General features: G+C 35.0%; 1 protein-coding gene across 4 annotated transcripts in view; it reads left to right on the top strand.

Moving 5' to 3' along the window:
- Nucleotides 1–18,496, top strand: part of Galk2 (galactokinase 2) — a 123,427-nt gene that overhangs the window by 26,796 nt on the left and 78,135 nt on the right. For 3 of the 4 annotated variants that reach the window (XM_040275610.2, XM_040275606.2, XM_005316548.5), the window contains exons 4-5: nt 3,793–3,883; nt 7,050–7,196. In XM_040275610.2, coding sequence (XP_040131544.1) covers nt 3,793–3,883; nt 7,050–7,196 — 238 coding nt within the window. The remainder of the gene's footprint in view (nt 1–3,792; nt 3,884–7,049; nt 7,197–18,496) is intronic. The other variant, XM_040275608.2, reaches the window with a different exon arrangement.

Genomic DNA, 18,496 nt, shown 5'->3' with positions numbered 1-18,496 from the left:
TTCTCCTTCTCTGAAACCTCATGACCCCAATCTTTGCTGTTCATACTCAATTCTGGTCTTCTAAACTCCCATCAGAGTTGCCCAATTAAGGCCCACTACAACATTTTAATGCTTTTCCAGCTTGCATCACTAACTTTCCAAAATTCCTTCCATGAATTCCAAAAAGCTGTAAAAGATTCCAAACCACATGGTCAGGTTAGTTGAAGCAGTGACTCCACTCCTGGTACCAATTTTTCTTCTAGCTCTTTCATTACTGTGACCAAAAGACTTGACAAAAACAATTTTAAGGAATAAAAGTTTACTTGGGGGCTCATGGTTTCATAGCTCTCAGTCCATAGATGGCCTACTGTATTCCTCAGAGCTCCTGGTGATGCAGAACATCATAATAGAAGAGTATGGTAGAGGAAAGTGGCTCAGGACATGGCCAGGAAGCAGAGAGAGAGAGCTCTATATCACAAATGGATGCCCCCTAGGGACACACTTTTCCAGCCACATCCTACCTTTCTACATTTACCACTCAGTTAATCCCTATCAGGGATTATAACCCAATATATAGCTCTCATAACCTAATCATTTCACTTCCAAACCTTCTTGCATTGTCTTACACAGGAGTTTTGGGGTACACATATTTAAACCATAGCAATAGATATGTTCATTGTTGAAGGATTTATGTAAACCTTTGCCCATTTTTAGTTTTTTTTTTAAATCTTATATTATTATTGAACCAGTAAGAGTTTCTTGTGTAGTATAAGTCCTTGTCAGACATATTTTGCAAATATTTTCAACTGGTATATGACTTAAATTTTCACTTTCTTTACCTTGTATTTTGAGGAAAGAAAGATTTTATTTTAGTTAACTTTTTAATTGTACATTATAATTACTAGTGAGGAGAAAAGAAAAATTTTGATGAAATCCTATGTTTTCCTTTATAATTTATATTTTTTAACTGTACTAAAGAACTCTTTGCAAAATCCAAAATCATTTAAAGATTTCCCTATGTTTTTTTCTAAAAGTTTTCTAGTTTTAGCTCTTACATTTAGGTATATGATCCATTTTTAGCTCATTTATGTATGTATTATGAGATAAACGTTGTGATTTGTTTTTGTGCATATGGCTATCCAGTTATTTCCCACCACTTATTGGCATAAAGATAGACAAATAGACCAATGTGAGAGCCTATTTCTGTATTCTGTTCTATCCCATTGACCTATTTTTATTCCATTAACATACTGTCTGATAACTATAGCATTATAACACATCCTGAAATAAAGTGGTATAAGTCTCCTAATGTTGTCTTTTTCAAAGTGATTTGGTTATTCTAAGTCTTTGCCTTTGCTTAGTAATTTTAGAATTAGCTATTCAATTTCTATGAGAAAGCATGCCAAGATTATGATTAGAGTTGTACTGAATATATAATTTGGGAGAGAATTGGCTCTCAGCAATTTTGAATCTTTCAGTCCATGAATCTTTCTCCCCTTTTAGTTAGGTCTTCAGTTTCTCTTAGAAATATTTTGTCATTTTCAGGATACATTTCTTTTATATCTTTTGTCAAATTTCTAAATATTTCACATTCTTGATGCTATTATTATTGTACATTTTCTAGCCCTATACCAGTCATACAAACAGGATAGACACTAGGAAAATGTTGGAAGAACAAGTGAATGAATGAGTAAAATATGTAAGTGGAAAGTATCAATGTAGTGAATCATTTATGCTCATTTTCAGGAACTTTATTCTCAGAATTCTACAACATGGGGGCAGGAGTAGAGAAAACATACAGATGATAGAATGCAGGAGTGAGGTTGCTGGGAAAATGAGTGACTGGGTTTGAAATTTAGGAAATGACTAAGCAGAAAGGCCAGACAAGGATACTGGAAAAAGCAATAATTAATTAGCTAATTAAAGAGCGTTTTTTCCCCCCTATGACAGACAGCCTATACCTTTAATTCTGTAGGAATTTGAACTATTCACCTTTTTTCCTTAATGTTGCTAATCTAGCTTTCTGCCTCTTTACAATTTTCTTCCACTTTTCTGAATATACACATTTTCTTTTCTTTGTGACTTTCAAGATCCTCTCTTAACTAGGAACACAGTCTATCAGATTTGCTAAAATAAATTTTATCTGCTTCCAAATTCTGTAACCCTTTGTTGACTTCCATGGGTAATAACAGAATGAAATGTTTGTGAGCTGAAGTCAGACTGTGTTCTTGGAAAGTCACTAAACCTTTCTGAGCCTCCTGAAAGGCCTTTCCTCTTTGTCCACTGCTGGACTATAGAAATAATACCCTTTCAGCCTCATATCCCACTTCATATTACACACTATCACATAACTGTACTGTCTGGTAGTGGTTTGTATTCATGGCATCCTGGCTACATTACAAATTCTTAAGACAAGTCCTCTGCCTTTTACCTTTATATTCCTCTGCATATCTTGCACACTTAAGTGATCAGTCACTAACTATTTTTTGGTAGAGATGATGTATTCATGTTACTGAGTTAAGAAATGCATGGAAGGTATTGATTTCAAAGACTGGCACATAGTAGATATTTAATAAATTATATGGAAAACATTGATTCAACATGGGGGATCTTGCCTTGCTTTTCTCTTTTCTATTGATCCTTGCAACATTCCTATATTTTACTCTTTGACTGTCTTATCTATTTATTTATCTTTCATTTCAAGTTTTCTTCACAGAAGTCACAAAATAGTGACTAAGAAGACTGAACACATATCCAGGAATATATCCTCAATGCATTATATCAGGGAAGCACATGATATCCTTTTATTGGTGATGTTAATTTTGAATATTTGGTTAAGGTGATGTCTGCCAGATATTTTTTACCATAAAGTTATTATTTTTTTAATTAAAAATATTTGGTGGGGATGCATTTAGACTCTATGTAAATATCTTTTTCTCATTAGATTTAAAAAAAATATTTATTTTTTAGTTGTCGTTGGACACAATATCTTCTTTATTTTATTTATTTATTTTTATGTGGTGCTGAGGATTGAACCCAGGGCCTCACATGTGCTAGGTGAGCGCTCTACCACTGAGCCACAACTCCAGCCCCATCATTAGATTTTTACTCTGTAATTTTAACATCTATTGATGATTTTTTCCTGAAACAATTATCATGGAATTCAGCATAAAGTGATTTTTTTAATTTCTGTATAATTTCTTCTACATTTATTTGTTGGCATTTTGATACAAAAAAGAGTTTTCTCATTCATTTAGCTATTTATTCATTTGTTAATTTATATTAGTATAGACTCATAGAATCTTACCCCCTAATGGTTTATGATCCATTAGAATAATTATTTGTTTTGCTTGTTATTTATTTTTCTTAAATTCCACAAATGGCCAAATAGGATGTGTGGCAGAGAGTGTGGGGAAAGAGGGCTTTGAGTACTCCTGTTTCAGTTGGGGGTCTGCCAAACTGCAGGCCCAGAGGATAAAGCATTCATGTGGTTTACACCAACTTAACAAGGACTAACATGAAAGAGAAAATGGTTGTAGATTATACTAAAATATATTGGTTCCTCTCTGTTTCAGGAAATAAAAGAGGTCAGTTAAAGGCAGTTTAGTCATTAAGGCTACTACAACTTCCTCTCTTAACTTTTAGCAGCTGGAGATGTTCATTGTTTTGTAGTAGACTGAAGTACATATATTGAAAGTAAAGGGAAAAGGAGATGTTAGTATCACTGTCTTAGCACAAGATGGCAGTAGTCTGCCATTGATTTCGCAGTTTAAGGCCTAAGGTTTAAATTAATGGTGGCTTTTGTTTTTGCAGGGACTTCAGTACTAGTGCAAATAACATTCAGATTGACCGAACAAATCCTTTGTGGCACAACTATTTCCTATGTGGATTTAAAGGAATTCAGGTAAATTGGTTCATAAGGTAATGCTAGCATTTGAGATTATTGGGTATATTATGTCACATTTATTTTATTTACTGTATCATTTTGGTCTCCTCTTCATACTAACTGATGTTTCTCTTCTATTTTTGCTAACTTATGTTTCAAAAGGCAGGAAGATATGACTGTTTCTGGATAGTATTCACAGAGGGCAGCAGTGGGCTTTCATATAGCTGGGTTCATAAATCAGGTGCATCTGACAACATCTGTCTGGTTAAATCTTTAAATTGTGTTTTAAAGTCATGTTTTCTGTTAAGGATATATTCTAATAAATTATTTATAGTTTTTCTTTGGATATATAGAAGTATATTGTAAGGATTTAGGGTTGGACAGCCCCAGGTTTCAATCTGGGCTCTATCCAGCTATATTAATTTCACCTAAGTCTCAGATTTACCTGTAAAATGATGTCACGGCTATCCCAAAAGAGTTGTTACAAGGATGACAGAGTTCTTGATGCTTGTAGGACTTCATTAAATGCTAACTAGTATTATTATTGCGACTCCAGGTAGGGTTAAAAAAAAGATGTAGTGAAATGTATTTGTACAAGTAGTGTCCTAGAAACATTAAATAATTACCTTGAAAATCTCTAATGCCATGTGCGAGAACAGGAAAATGTATATCTCCATTTTCTCTCACAATTAAAAAAGTATGAATGATATCTCTAGTTTCTCTTATAATTAAAAAGTATGAAGACAAACAGAAAAATCAATATTTGCTGTTTTTAGAACGACTTTCATATTTCAGTATGTGTTTTAGATGTAGTGACTCTTGTTTAGAATCGTAGGTCAATGATATTAAGAAGTGAGTCAGTAATAAACAAGCTAACCTAGATTTTAGAGACCTTGTGTTCCTAACTGCCTGCTGGTCCTTTCTGAAACTTTGTCAGGAGTAGCCTAGAACTTAATGACCTGTCATTACAGAAATGTATCAGAATTTTATCTGATGTGTAGTCCTATACTCTAATTCTGGTCTTAGAGTAACCATATTCATTTCTTTGTTGTGTATGTGTCTCTCTCCCAGACACAAGGTCATAAATTATGGGAGAAATTATTGGTGGGTTTTAATCCTAAAATCATCTGGCTTATCCTATACATTAGTGGGAATTTGGAAGTGTTTGCCTGGCAAATGCAATAAGATCTTCTTATAACAACATGATTTTTTGTAGCAGATGGATAAAGAGGCCTAAATAATGAGTGTTGTTTTGTGTTGCTTTTGAGCCTTCTAGGGTTTAAAGCCTGTCTCTTTGGTTTGACAACTTATGTGTAGAAAAGCAGGTTTGTACAATGAACTTTTGGCAGAAGAGCAATTTAAATGTTAGCCTGTTCAGAAATCTTAATACTAGAAAGTTCCAGAGGATAATCTGTTTATAGGAAATTGAACATGTTATCCTTTTGGGATAGAGCTATTACAGAATTTGGCACAACTCATGTGCGTTTTTGAATCTGTTGTACATTTTAATTTAAACATTGCGTGATAAGTTTGTAAGTATGATTCACATTCAAGATACCCTGTGGATCAGTTTATAGTTAAATATATAGTATTTTCCAAGGATTACTTTTTTAAAACAAGCTGTCTGATGTTTGGTATGAAAGGGTATTGGCAACAGCAGTGTTTCAGTTTATAATTTGTTTGTATTTCTGGAAGGAAATTTTTAGATGACTTGAAATCAAGAAGAGAAGTACATCCAAGTGAATCTCTTCTTTTGTGGTGCATGAGTTTTGCCAACTAAGAAAAAAGGACAAAAAAATTAAGAAGAAAAACTCTTTTATTTGCAGAGTTTTGTTGTTACTTTGGTTATTCTAACTAGTTTATTGAAATTTCTCCCTAGAATAATATGTCTGATGAAATGCATAATTAGGCAATATAATAGTATTTCAGTCTTTGGTCTTGAGTTGTTTGAGTAATTTGTGAAGATGATGGTACTTTTTCTTAAGGAGGAGGTAACTTTAAATTTATTTTTAATCCTATTCCACAAAGGTTGCAATATCATCCAAAGTGTCCTAGTCTTAGATATTCCTGTAAGTATGTTAGAACTTTCCACTCTTATTTATTTATTTATTTATTTTATACCTTTATTTTATTTATTTATTTTTATGTGGTGCTGAGGATCGAACCCAGGGCCTCATATGTGCTAGATGAGCCACAACCCCAGCTCCAGAACTTTCCACCTTTTAAGTCAGAGTCTGATTTGTAGAAACAGTTTTCCTGCCTCATTTGGAGTCTGCGTTCTCATTTGTGGTTGAATTATAATTTGACTGTCTTTATAGCTACCATATGGCTAGATTGTATCTATAAACTCTATTAAAAAATCTGGATTTCCTCATATAGCTGACTTATATTAAATCATGGTGACAGTATGCTGGCCTAGGTTTCTAACTGTGGGAGAGAAGTTCTCAACTGGGAATCAGAGACCTGGGCCCTACTCCCAGGTTCCTATGTGTGATCTTGGAAAAGTCTCTGAATTTGCTTGTACTTAGGCGCTTTTTTTTTTACATAAGTAAATAGTACTGAGAAAGTTTGGAGCTCTTTTTCTTCAGACGGCTTTCGAAGCAAGATACTCCATGGAAACATGCCACTGTGTAGGCATGTTTATAACAGTGCTGATGATGTGAGCCACAGTTTTTTAACCTACCTTGCTAATGATTGTGTATTTCTTGTTTTTGGTAAGCTTAATTATAACTACTTTTTGTATTTTTTCCATATTTGTTCAAATCAATAGTCAAGAAAAAGAACATTCATGGCAATTTCAGGAAATGAATCAGTAGCTTTTTGATGAAAAAAGGAAAAAATAGTCTTCAGATGACCTTAGTCTAAGGGCAAGAGCCATTAAATCAAATATCATGTGTCGTCTCCACTACTTTGAATTATATAACTAGTTTCTACAAATGTGATAGTAAATTTGTTGATAAACTTTTAAAAAAATATTTAATTTTTAGTTTTAGGTGGACACAATATCTTTATTTTATTTCTATGTGGTGCTGAGGATCGAACCCAGTGCCTCCTGCATGCTAGGCAAGGACTCTACCACTGAGCCCCAGCCCCAGCCCTTATTGGTAAACTTTTGAAAGAAGATTTTGATACTCATTGAATTCAACTATGAAACTACTATTGCTATTTTTCCTTATATTTCTAGGAACACTTTGGTCTTAGTAACCTGACCGGAATGAACTGCCTGGTAGATGGAAATATCCCACCAAGTTCTGGCCTCTCCAGCTCTAGTGCTTTGGTCTGTTGTGCTGGCTTAGTGACACTTACAGTGCTGGGAATGAACCTATCTAAGGTAACTGCCTTTCATAGAAACCTCACAGAATCCTCTTTTAAGGCATTAGCATCCAAATCTTAAAATCAGAATGTCTTCCTTGATTGAAAAACTTTGTCTTATTTGAAAGGACTACATATGTAGATAAACACTGCAGCCTAAGAAGTCTTGCCTGTGATAAAACACTATAAGGTAACTGATATTTTCCAAACTGAGTGAACAGGTCTATGAATTACTGTATTAAAATACTCTTGATTAAATATGGTTTTTGAATGCAAGGATTTTAAAGGTTACCTCATTAACAAGTTAATTTAGAACAAGAAATTCTAGTCCTCATGGTTGGGCCTGCTTATTTTCACCCAAAACTTTAAATTAAATATTTGACAAGCAGTGGGTAAAAAGGGTAAAGAATAGGTAATAAAGGAAGTGAGCAGCGTATTTGTTTATGTGAGTAGGTTAGTCACTGAAATAAACTTAAAAAATTGCATTTCAAAGGGAAAATGCTTATTTAAAGGAAATATAAATCCTACAAGAGGTCAGAAAGCCTTAACTTTATAAGTTCACATAAATCTCTGACTTTTCAGTTCAGAGCAGGTGTGCTCAGCTTTAATTAACACTTGGTGTTCTGGTTCAAATAAAGTGTTCTTATAAGTTCTTTTTATTCCATGTATAAGCTATCAAGTTTACAGATGATTTGGGAACAGATTGGGCATCAGGCAGATCAAGAGAAAGTCAACCACAGCTTAGTTTCTTTAAAGCATGTTTAAACTTTCAGCTTGAAAATTTTGTATATAGGCACACAAGGAGAAATGAAGGAGAAAGCAAAGATTCAGAATTCTATTCAATTTTTATGTGTAGATATCCATTATTATACCTTTGTAAGTAATGGTTTATTGGGGGAAAGGATAGCTTACTTTGTATTTGTTTTATGAGAAGAAAGGGAGGGAAAGGAAGTATCTATGTAAAATATGCCTTCCTGGGTACAACTTTTAATCTGTTGGTTTGTTCATTATTCAGTCATTTTTAGTGGCCACTTTGTATTATGTAGCATTCAAAGCATTGGAGATGTAATAGGCATAATCTTTACCCTTGTCATACTAATGATCTAAAAAAGATAAGTAAATAGGTAATTATAATAGAATGTGATAAATGGATAATTAGCATGCTATGGAAGCAAATCTAACCCAGACCTGGAGAGAACAGGATCAAAGCTAAGGTATCAAGCATTCAAGGAATTGTAGATGCTAGTCAAGAAATACTAATGGTATAACACTGATAACATTAGATAAACATTTATTAGGTTGAGGGAAAATAATGTAAATTATCTAGAGTAAGAATGTTCATGGCTTGTTGGAGGAACTAAAAGGGACTCATTATGGCTGGAGCATATGGTAATTGGGTACTGGTTTTGAGATAAGATACTGGGCTTTGTAAACCATGTTGAGGGTTTCATCTTGAAAGTAGTAGGAAACCACTGCAGGGTTTTAGGAAGAGGGTAACATAATTGCATCTATGTTTTAGAAAAATCATGCTAGCTATGTTATGAAGTCTTGATTTGAGGGTAACAATATTAACAGTAGGGAGGTGATTTGGTCTGGGATAATGGTAGTGAGAATGGAGAGAAATGGATAATAGAATCAAGGTATATCTTGGACAGAATCAGTAGGATTTGGTCACTGGGTATGGGGATAGGGAAAGCAAAGAATCAAGGATTAGGTTCAGGTTTCTGACTTGGTGTGATTCATTGGAATAAGGAATATAGATGGAAATTAGGTTAGAGGGGAAGCTGAAACATGGAGTGTGAGGAATCTTTCGTGCATACTAATAGAGTTTTAAAGTATTTAGTTAATGAAAACAAATCTGTGGAGTGTTGGGGATGTAGCTCCAAGGTAGAGCATTATGTACATGTTCAAGGCCCTGGGTTAAAACCACAGAACTGCAAAAACAAACAAACAAACTCTGAAGGTGAGGAAGGGAGATCTGGACCTGAGATGATCAATATAAGAACTATTAAATATATAATTGACTTTTGAAGCCATTGGAGGGGATGAGAACATCCAGTGGTGGAGTATAGATGGAAGGAAAAGGGAGACTAGGACAGAACCCCAATAAGCATGAACATGTAAGAGATGGGCAGAAGAAGAGATGTTCACTGAAGAAGTCTAAGAAGTAGGAAAACCAGAAAGGTGAACCAACAGCAAAGACAAGGAAGAGAATGTTTCATGAAATGAAAGGCAATGTTGTTCACTGCTGTCAAGAGGTTAAGCAAGACAGGCCTGAGAAGTAGTCATTTAATATAGCAACAAAGAAGTTGAATAAAACCATGGCAAGAACAATTTAAGACAGGAATGGGTTGAAGGGTCTATGAGAGGTAAGAAAGTGGAAAAGTTTGTTGGATCAAAAATTCCTGGCTATTCATGGAAAGAGATAATTTGATATCTGGAGAGAGATTTAAAGTTAAGGAATTCACTTTTTTTTGATACTAATTTTTTTTATTAGTTGTTCAAAACATTACAAAGCTCTTGACGTATCATATTTCATACATTTGATTCAAGCGGATTATGAACTCCCATTTTTACCCTATATACGTATTGCAGATTCACATTGGTTACACATCCACTTTTTTACCTACTTCCATACTAGTGTATGTTGTATTCTGCTGCCTTTCCTAACCTCTACTATCCCCTCTCCCCTCCCTTTCCCTCCCCTCCCCTCCCTTCCCTTCTTCTCTCCCTACCCCATCTACTGTAATTCATTTCTCTCTCTTGTTTATTTTTTCCCTTTCCCCTCACTTCCTCTTATATGTAATTTTGTATAACAATGAGGGTCTCCTTCCTTTACCATGCAATTTCCCTTCTCTCTCTCTTTCCCTCCCTCCTCTCGTCCCTGTTTAGTGGTGATCTTCTTCTCATGCTCTTCCTCTCTATTCTGTTCTTAGTTTCTCTCCTTATATCAATGAAGACATTTGGCATTTATTTTTAAGGGATTGGCTAGCTTCACTTAGCATAATCTGCTCTAGTGCCATCCATTTCCCTGCAAATTCCATGATTTTGTCATGGAATTTGAAATTCCATGAAATTCCATTAATTTTTAAATGCAGAGTAATACTCCATTGTGTATAAATGCCACATTTTTTTTTATCCATTCATCTATTGAAGGGCATCTAGGTTGGTTCCACAGTATAGCTATTGTGAATTGTGCTGCTGTGAACATTGTTGTAGCAGTGTCCCTATAGTACGATCTTTTAAGGTCTTTAGGGAATAGTCCAAGAAGGGGAATAGCTGGGTCAAATGGTGGTTCCATTCCCAGCTTTCCAAGGAATCTCCATACTACTTTCCAAATTGGCCGCACCAATTTGCAGCCCCACCAGCAATGTATAAGTGTACCTTTTTCCGCACATCCTTGCCAGCACTTGTTGTTGTTTGACTTCATAATGGCTGCCAATCTTACTGGAGTGAGATGGTATCTTAGGGTGGTTTTGTTTTGCATTTTCTGACTGCTAGAGATGGTGAGCATTTTTTCATGTACTTGTTGATTGATTGTATGTCCTCTTCTGAGAAGTGTCTGTTCAGGTCCTTGGCCCATTTGTTGATTGGGTTATTTGTTTTCTTATTGTTTAATTTTTTGAGTTCTTTGTATACTCTGGATATTAGGGCTCTATCTGAAGTGTGAGGAGTGAAAATTTGTTCCCATGATGTAGGCTCCCTATTTACCTCTCTTATTGTTTTTCTCTTGCTGAGAAAAAACTTTTTAGTTCAAGTAAGTCCCATTTGTTGATTCTTGCTATTAACTCTTGTGCTATGGGTGTCCTATTAAGAAATTTGGAGCCCGACCCCACAATATGTAGATCGGAGCCAACTTTTTCTTCTATCAGACGCAGAGTCTCTGATTTGATATCAAGTTCCTCGATCCATTTTGAGTTAACTTTTGTGCATGGCGAGAGAAGGGGATTCAGTTTCATTTTATTGCATATGGATTTCCAGTTTTCCCAGCACCATTTGTTGAAGATGCTATCCTTCCTCCACTGCATGCTTTTAGCCCCTTTATCAAATATAAGATAGTTGTAACTTTTTGGATTAGTCTCTGTGTCCTCTATTCTGTACCATTGGTCCACCTGCCTGTTTTGGTACCAGCACCATGCTGTTTTTGTTACTATTGCTCTGTAGTATAGTTTGAAATCTGGTATTGCTCTACCGCCTGATTCACACTTCCTGCTTAGAGTTGCTTTTGCTATTCTGGGTCTTTTATTTTTCCATATGGGAATTCACTTTTTTAATGGGAGAATTGGTGAAACTATTTTTTTTTTGCATTTTTCTGACTCTTGATAATATGAATGTCTAATGCAAAAGAAAAAAAAGATAAATAAACACTTGAACTCTTGGAATTAATTCTGTCTCTGTTTTCCAAGCAAAAAATAGCAAATATATTTTTATTGGAATTTGTAACTAAAATACCTACAACATAAAGGGAATGGTATGTATATCCTGGCTTTCCCTGCTAGTTTAAGTTATACTAAAAATACTAATATTTTCTATGGGCTGAGCATAATTTTATGGAGAGTTCTTTTTTTTTTTTTTTAAATCCTGGAGTGAGACAGAATCTTGATCAAAAGGAAGCCTGTAATTTTCTTAGAGTCTTTAATTAAGTGCCAATTGTATAGTGAATTGTAAAAATCATAGAGCATAAGGACTCAAGGAATTTTAGAGATGAACTAGTATAATATCTTCTTTCTTTTATTTTTATTTTTAGGTGGACACAATATCTTTATTTTACATTTATGTGGTGCTGAGGATCAAACCCAGTGCCTCGTGCATGCTAGGCAAGCGCTCTATCACTGAGTCACAACCCCAGCCCCAAATCTTCTTTTTTATTGATGTATCAGTTAGAGTCCCAGCAGGAAAAAAATGGCACATTGGGTATAACTGAAGAGAGTTTAATAAAGTAATTATTTATTAAGGATCAAGGGAACCAACTAGGTAGGGTTTCCTTGTGAAGCTGGAAGCCATTAAACTTTAAGAGCTGAGGCTCCAGAATAATCTCTCTCTACATTTTCCCAGCAAGGCAGGGGAAAAAAGAGTGACATGGATGGAAATGGCAATAAATGGAAATGGGTGAAGGAGTTGTTCATAGAAGTCAGCCTCCTGGGGTAAAGAGAAGTGTAAGAATGGAGGGGCAGGGGAACAAACAGAATAATATGCGTGTTTGACATGTATACTGAATCCTACAGGAGATTGATGACTAATGCTCTCTCAATTATTTTATATTAAGTGAACCTCATTTAGTTGTAGATAGCAACTACTGCACATGGGATATGATAAGTAGTTGTGGAAATTGTTAATTCATTAATAAACTGTCACATGTCTGAAATCAGCCTAACAAAATGTTTAGCCACACTGTGATCCAGAAGCCAGAATTATGAACCAGAATGATATTGGTAGAAAAGAGAATGTGGTGATAAAATAGTTATGAAAAAGGACTAGAGATTTCTGGCTTCAAGATGGCAAAATAAAGTCTTATTTTTTCTTCCTTTCTGTCTTTTATTCAGTCTTTTTTTTTTTTTCTAAAAAGTCATCCGCAAGCAATAGGGAAAATAAAGAAAAGGGAGTATAAACTCTGTCTTTGATAAAACAAGGAGACATAAATAGCCCTTAACCACAAAGATGGAAAGTGGATGGAAGAATGGTGCGTGACTTGGCAGGATGGAGAAAGGTCAAAGCCAAGTGCCTGTGGAAGGAGATATAGATGGAAGTAGCTGACTCATTCCACAGCTCTCTGGAAGGAGTAGGAAGAAAGGAGGGTAATTTGGTGAGTGGTTTTTATTTGAAAGACTTTTTGAGGATTAGTAGACCCTCAAAGTCCTTTCCTACCTGGGACCATTTCTTCTATATATGCAGGAATCTCTGTAGAAACGCCCAGAGATCTTCTGCTCTTGGGAACTCTGAACACTGAGAAAGGCAAGACAATACATAGGGGATTGTAGGACACAACACATCTGAACAGAGGAATTTCCTTCCTCTGTTTAGCTCTAGCACACTGACAGTCTTACCACCCTACATCCCACCAGGATTGTTAGAGGATCCTTCTTAGAAGAAATGGAGCTGTCCCATAGAAAAATCTGACATTTGGTCTAGATACTGACATTTGGTGACTGCCACCCACTTCCTTCACCATAAAAATTCTCCAGCTATTCTGTGATTCCCGTTAGAAGCCCATTTTTCAAAGCTTCTACATCAGCTGTTTAGTGAGTCTTTTTTTAATATTTATTTTTTAGTTGTAGTTGGACACAATACCTTTATTTTACTTATTTATTTTTATGTGGTGTTGAGGATTGAACCCAGTGCCTCACACATGTGAGGCAAGTGCTCCACCGATGAGCCCCAGCTCCAGCCCCTTAGTGAGTCATTCTTAAATATGATAGGGCAGCAAAGATTAATCAGATTTTGGAAGAAATCTTCCAAAATTAAACAAATGAACAAAATGAAGAAACAAAGAAAAAGCAGGAATTCAGAGGAAACAGACAATGCTGAGAGCAGAAGAATGCTTCAAAGATGACAAAATGTCCTCATAGAGATAAAATGAAATATTAAATCCTCAAAAAAAAGTATAATTAAAAAAATAAAAGAACAATGAGATGGAACTTTTGGATATTACAAATATGATACCCAAAACATAAGGATTGGAAGATCTGTTAAAATAGGGAAAAAAGAGATGGATAATAAGAGAGAAAAACAGATTTTATGGATCAGTCTCAGAAAATCTCCAGTTAGTAAGGAGAAACAGATGAAACCGCCATTAGAAAATTATTTATTTTTTTTAAAATAGTATGTCTCCAAAGTGAAAATGTGACTCCTCAGATTGAAAGGGCTCATTGGATATTTGCATAATAAATGAAAAAGATTGAACCAAAGCATATCCTCTGGGAATTTTGAATTTGGAAACTCAAGTGTTAATAGAAAACACACTATAAGTTGATTGAGAAGGCAAAAGAAAAGAAAGGAAAGAGATCACAATCAATGGATCAGGAATAAAAATTAATTTCTCAGATACAGCTTTGGAAGAAGGCAACAGAGTAATGTCTTTAAAATATCAGTGAATTTTAGCCTAGAATATCTGTTTAAATGAACTAATCAAATGTGAAGATATACAAGACATTTTCAACATGCAAATTCTGAAAGTTGAGAGGGACATAATCAATCTACCATAATCAGAGAGAAAACCAAGAAAGAAAATGATATTGAAACTAGGAAATGGAAAATGCTATGCAGGAGAGAATAAATGGGTATTTATTGAACACTGGAAATCCCAACACAATACCCATAACATCAAGCAGTTTAGAAAACAGCACAGATTAAAATGAAAAGAGGGAGGGGAAGAAATGGAACTAACTAAAAACCTTATCAGTTAAAAAAAAGAGAGAATTGATAAATAAACATTCAACCATGTGGAGAAATGGATTAGGGTGCTTTTACAGAGCTATCATAGGGTATGAGAAGGCTTAGCTAGATATACAAATAATGCTAAGTATATAAGCCACTATTAAATATAGGAAAACATTTGTACTAGAAAGAAAATCAATAAATTTCCAGTGTTTGGCTCATCTATGAACAATAATTTCAATAAGTAACACACTGAATAAAGTTTTAAACAAATTTTTTTTGGCATCACTTTGTTTAGAAAACTGGGACTGGTAGGGGAAGGGTGGCTCTAAGATAGCTCAAATCCTCATACCATAATAAGAAAGCAATAGATGAAGTGTAAAGTGGATCTCAGGAAACAATGTTTTACTCGATTATTTGGTAATTTGAAACAAAAGCAAAAAGTTGAAAATATTTGCCTCTCTGCACACCACGCTGGGGATAGGGATGAGAGGTTCAGAACTAGGGACTGCTTTTATTATTGTTTTAAGGCTTTTAGCTCCATCTATTCTTATAGATTATGTATATTATCTCCTTGGAAAAAATAAAATAAAGAAAGGATAGAAAGGATAAATGAACAGAATGAAAAGAGGCAGTGGATATCCTGAATGAGCACTGTCAGGGGAACTGGAAGATGAGGAGGGAAGAAGGGATTCAATGAATCAAAACTAGAGGTTGGGAATAGATGAGCTGCTGGAATATGACCAAATCAGAAAGGACTAGGGAGAAGCTTGTTCATAGGTTTGGGGTGAAAAATTCCAAGAAAATACAGGCATCTTCCATTTAAAGGCAGTAGTTCATTCTGAAAGCCAGATGCTCCGCATAAAATCATTAAGCAGAGACTTACTGTTATTTATTTATTTTTTTTAAAGAGAGAGAGGGAGAGAGAGAATTTTTTAATATTTATTTTTTTTTTAGTTTTTCGGTGGACACAACATCTTTGTTTGTTTGTGGTGCTGAGGATCAAACCTGGGCCACATGCATGCCAGGCGAGTGCGCTGCCACTTGAGCCACATCCCCAGCCCATCTTACTATTATTTTAAATAGCAAAAAGTATAACACATTGTTCCTCAACTCAAAACCTCTAGTTTCCTACAATGTTAAAAACACACAATAAAATTTTCTCTATGTAAGTAACAGAGAAGTTGTACGAAAAACACTCACACTAATTTTCTTGAACATCAAACAATAAGCTTGTTAACAAGCAGTTACTTTACATAGTAATATCTGTTTTTTTCTGTTGACTCCTAGTATCCCAGTACTCTGCCTACTGTTTTTTTTAACACTGCTGTATTGAAGATTCAGCATGTGAATGTACATTTTTTTCTCAAAAAGAGTTATTGTTATGATATGAATGTTCTTTGAAGTTTAAGTATCAAAAGTCAGGAAAACTTTAGTTGCTGGAGTATTCTGCAAGGTATTTGTATATTTTGTTAACCCTGGATTCAGGTTATTCTAGACTTTTGTTCAATATTTACCTGTTCTTGGAGTTGTACTTGAAACCCAAGAAAGAAGGAAAAAGTTCCTCCTAAGGATCTTGGAGGTAGCTAGCTGACCTGTGAAACAGGTTGCAGCTAACAGCTAGTCTTTGTACTAAGGTGTGTTAGGCTGGCTTCAATCAACAAATTCGTTCCTCTCCTGGGATGAGGTGGGGTGTACATTGAATTTATGATATGGTGGGCTGAGCAAATGATATTCAGAAGACCCACTTTGGGAGATCTGGGAAGTATAATAGAAGAGTGTAGGGTTGAACTGTATCTCCCATAGTAAAGCCTAAGGAGGAGAGCAGAAACCCTTTATTACCTTGGTTGATGAAAGTTGAATGACCAGCCAGAAACAATAGGGTAAGGGGACAGTACATGTATAGATATCTTGAGCAATTTACCAAAACACAATTCATGTGATTCTGAATAAACCAGAATATGTATTGAGTATAAAACCTTCACTTGAGTGTGGCAGTGCAATGAGGTATCCAAGGAGAGAACATCTGAACAGAGACCTGAGAGAATGAGCTGAGAAGGGAGGCAGAGGAAATAGCAAGTGCAAAAGCCTAAGGTTAAAATAAGTTCCTTCTGTTCCAGGAATAGCAGAGGCCCATGTAACTGGGGTGCTGGGATAAAGGGAGTGAGACACAGTGGTGGGAAGTGAGCTGAGAGAGGTGGTCAGAGGCCATGTTGTAGTCTTTGCCTTTTGTTTTAAATGTAATAGCCATTGGAGGGCTCTGAGCTACAGATAGCAAGATGTGACTTATACTAGTTATTTCTCGTAGGAGTACCATACTACTTGTACCCTATACTGACAAGGAAAGAAACTATATTAAAGAAAGAATAAAAATAAAGAAATTGTCAATGTTCTTTTGGAACTTAAATGTGCATGGTAAAATGTTAACAAGATTATTAATTGGGTATCAATTTATATAAGGTGTGAAGGATTTTATATGTAAGTGGGGAATAGGGCTAAAATATTGGCTTCTTGGTGAAGTTAAACTGAAGATTTCAAGTAAGTAGTAAGTTTTAAGAACATTTTAAAGGAAAAGAAGGCTGTGTCTTGACTTAAAGCTCTGGGAGGGACCCTGGAACATTTCAGGCAGAGGGAACCCACGTGTGTGTTATAATAGTTCTCTGAGCCAGACTTAGAAATATGTGTCAGCTGAGGCCTAGAAATTCTTATGCAGCTTCATGAAATTCCTTTTAAAAACTTAGGGAGGGTTTCTAGTTGCTTAAGTCCCTGAACAGATTTGGTTAACTTAATTTCAAGGGCAAATTGGTTGTATAGACACGAGTTGATACTCTTTTCAAAGAAGTGTTTTTGAAGTTGAAATCCATACTGTGCTGGGGCCCTCTGAGGTTGAGAAGCAGAATACATGGAATGTTCAATGTTCTGTGCCAAATAAGTTCAAGTTTTCACTTTCCTGAGTTTATAAAGGCCAATTTCTTGAGAAACTTTAAGGCTATGTTTTTTCTTTGTATACAGCTGTATTTAAGTGAAATATTGTTAATTTTGAGAATGAGACCTTGTACTTAAAAACTAAGGACATATCTACATTATAAAAAAATCTACTTTATAAAATAAAAAGAATTTAACAATTACCCAAAGATTTAGTGTATAATTTGAATGTTTTAATAGCAGTTTGCTATATGGTATAAGAAAAATCAGAAACCAATTTGCACTGTCACTAATTATTATTTTTAGAAATCCATACAAGGACATTGTTTAAGTTTGCTTAAAATAACAAAAACTTCATCCATATTATAGCTAAGGAAAATAGTAGTTTAAAACATTCCAGCCAGATGTTGACTGCTAATGAACTGCAGCAGCCGGCCTCTGAGAAGACGGTAAATCCAGAATACAATCTTTGAAAAGAATCTCTTAATTATGTGTTGAACATGGACTAAAGCCATGTGCTCACTGGTACAAAACCCAGGGAGCTTTAGTGTTAGCCCTGGGTGGCCTGTGTTTCGATACGTTTGAAATTTTAAGTTAGTAATATAAATACAAAGCCATTCACATAGTTTTATCAATAAAAAGAGAATCTTACTTCTTTCAGTTATGTGGATGGTATTGGTATCTCTGGATGTATTCTTTTTAAAAAATAGGTAGGATTGGGGAATGAATCATTTATTTAAAGATTTTGAGTAATTTGGATTTACTTGGGTGGTGTGACTAAGCTATCTGATTGCATATTAGAAGGCTTGCTCTGCAGAGATTGTTTAGGTCACCTTTTTTTTTTTTTTCCATTTCCTTTCCTAAGCTAAATACATGTTTACCTTTAGCATAAACCAAGGCAAACAAGATGAATTAGGGAATAGCAGATTGGAGGAGGATGGATCTGTTTCTGAGTGGTTTCAAATGAAATGAGTATTGCTACAAATTTATATGTATGTCTGGCTGTGTTTTGAATTTTTA

This window comes from Ictidomys tridecemlineatus, chromosome 5 (genome assembly GCF_052094955.1).
Source record: "Ictidomys tridecemlineatus isolate mIctTri1 chromosome 5, mIctTri1.hap1, whole genome shotgun sequence".
NCBI classification, from domain to species: Eukaryota; Metazoa; Chordata; class Mammalia; order Rodentia; family Sciuridae; genus Ictidomys; species Ictidomys tridecemlineatus.
The sequence above is the reverse complement of the archived record's forward strand: the minus strand, read 5'-3'. Positions and strand labels throughout refer to the sequence as shown.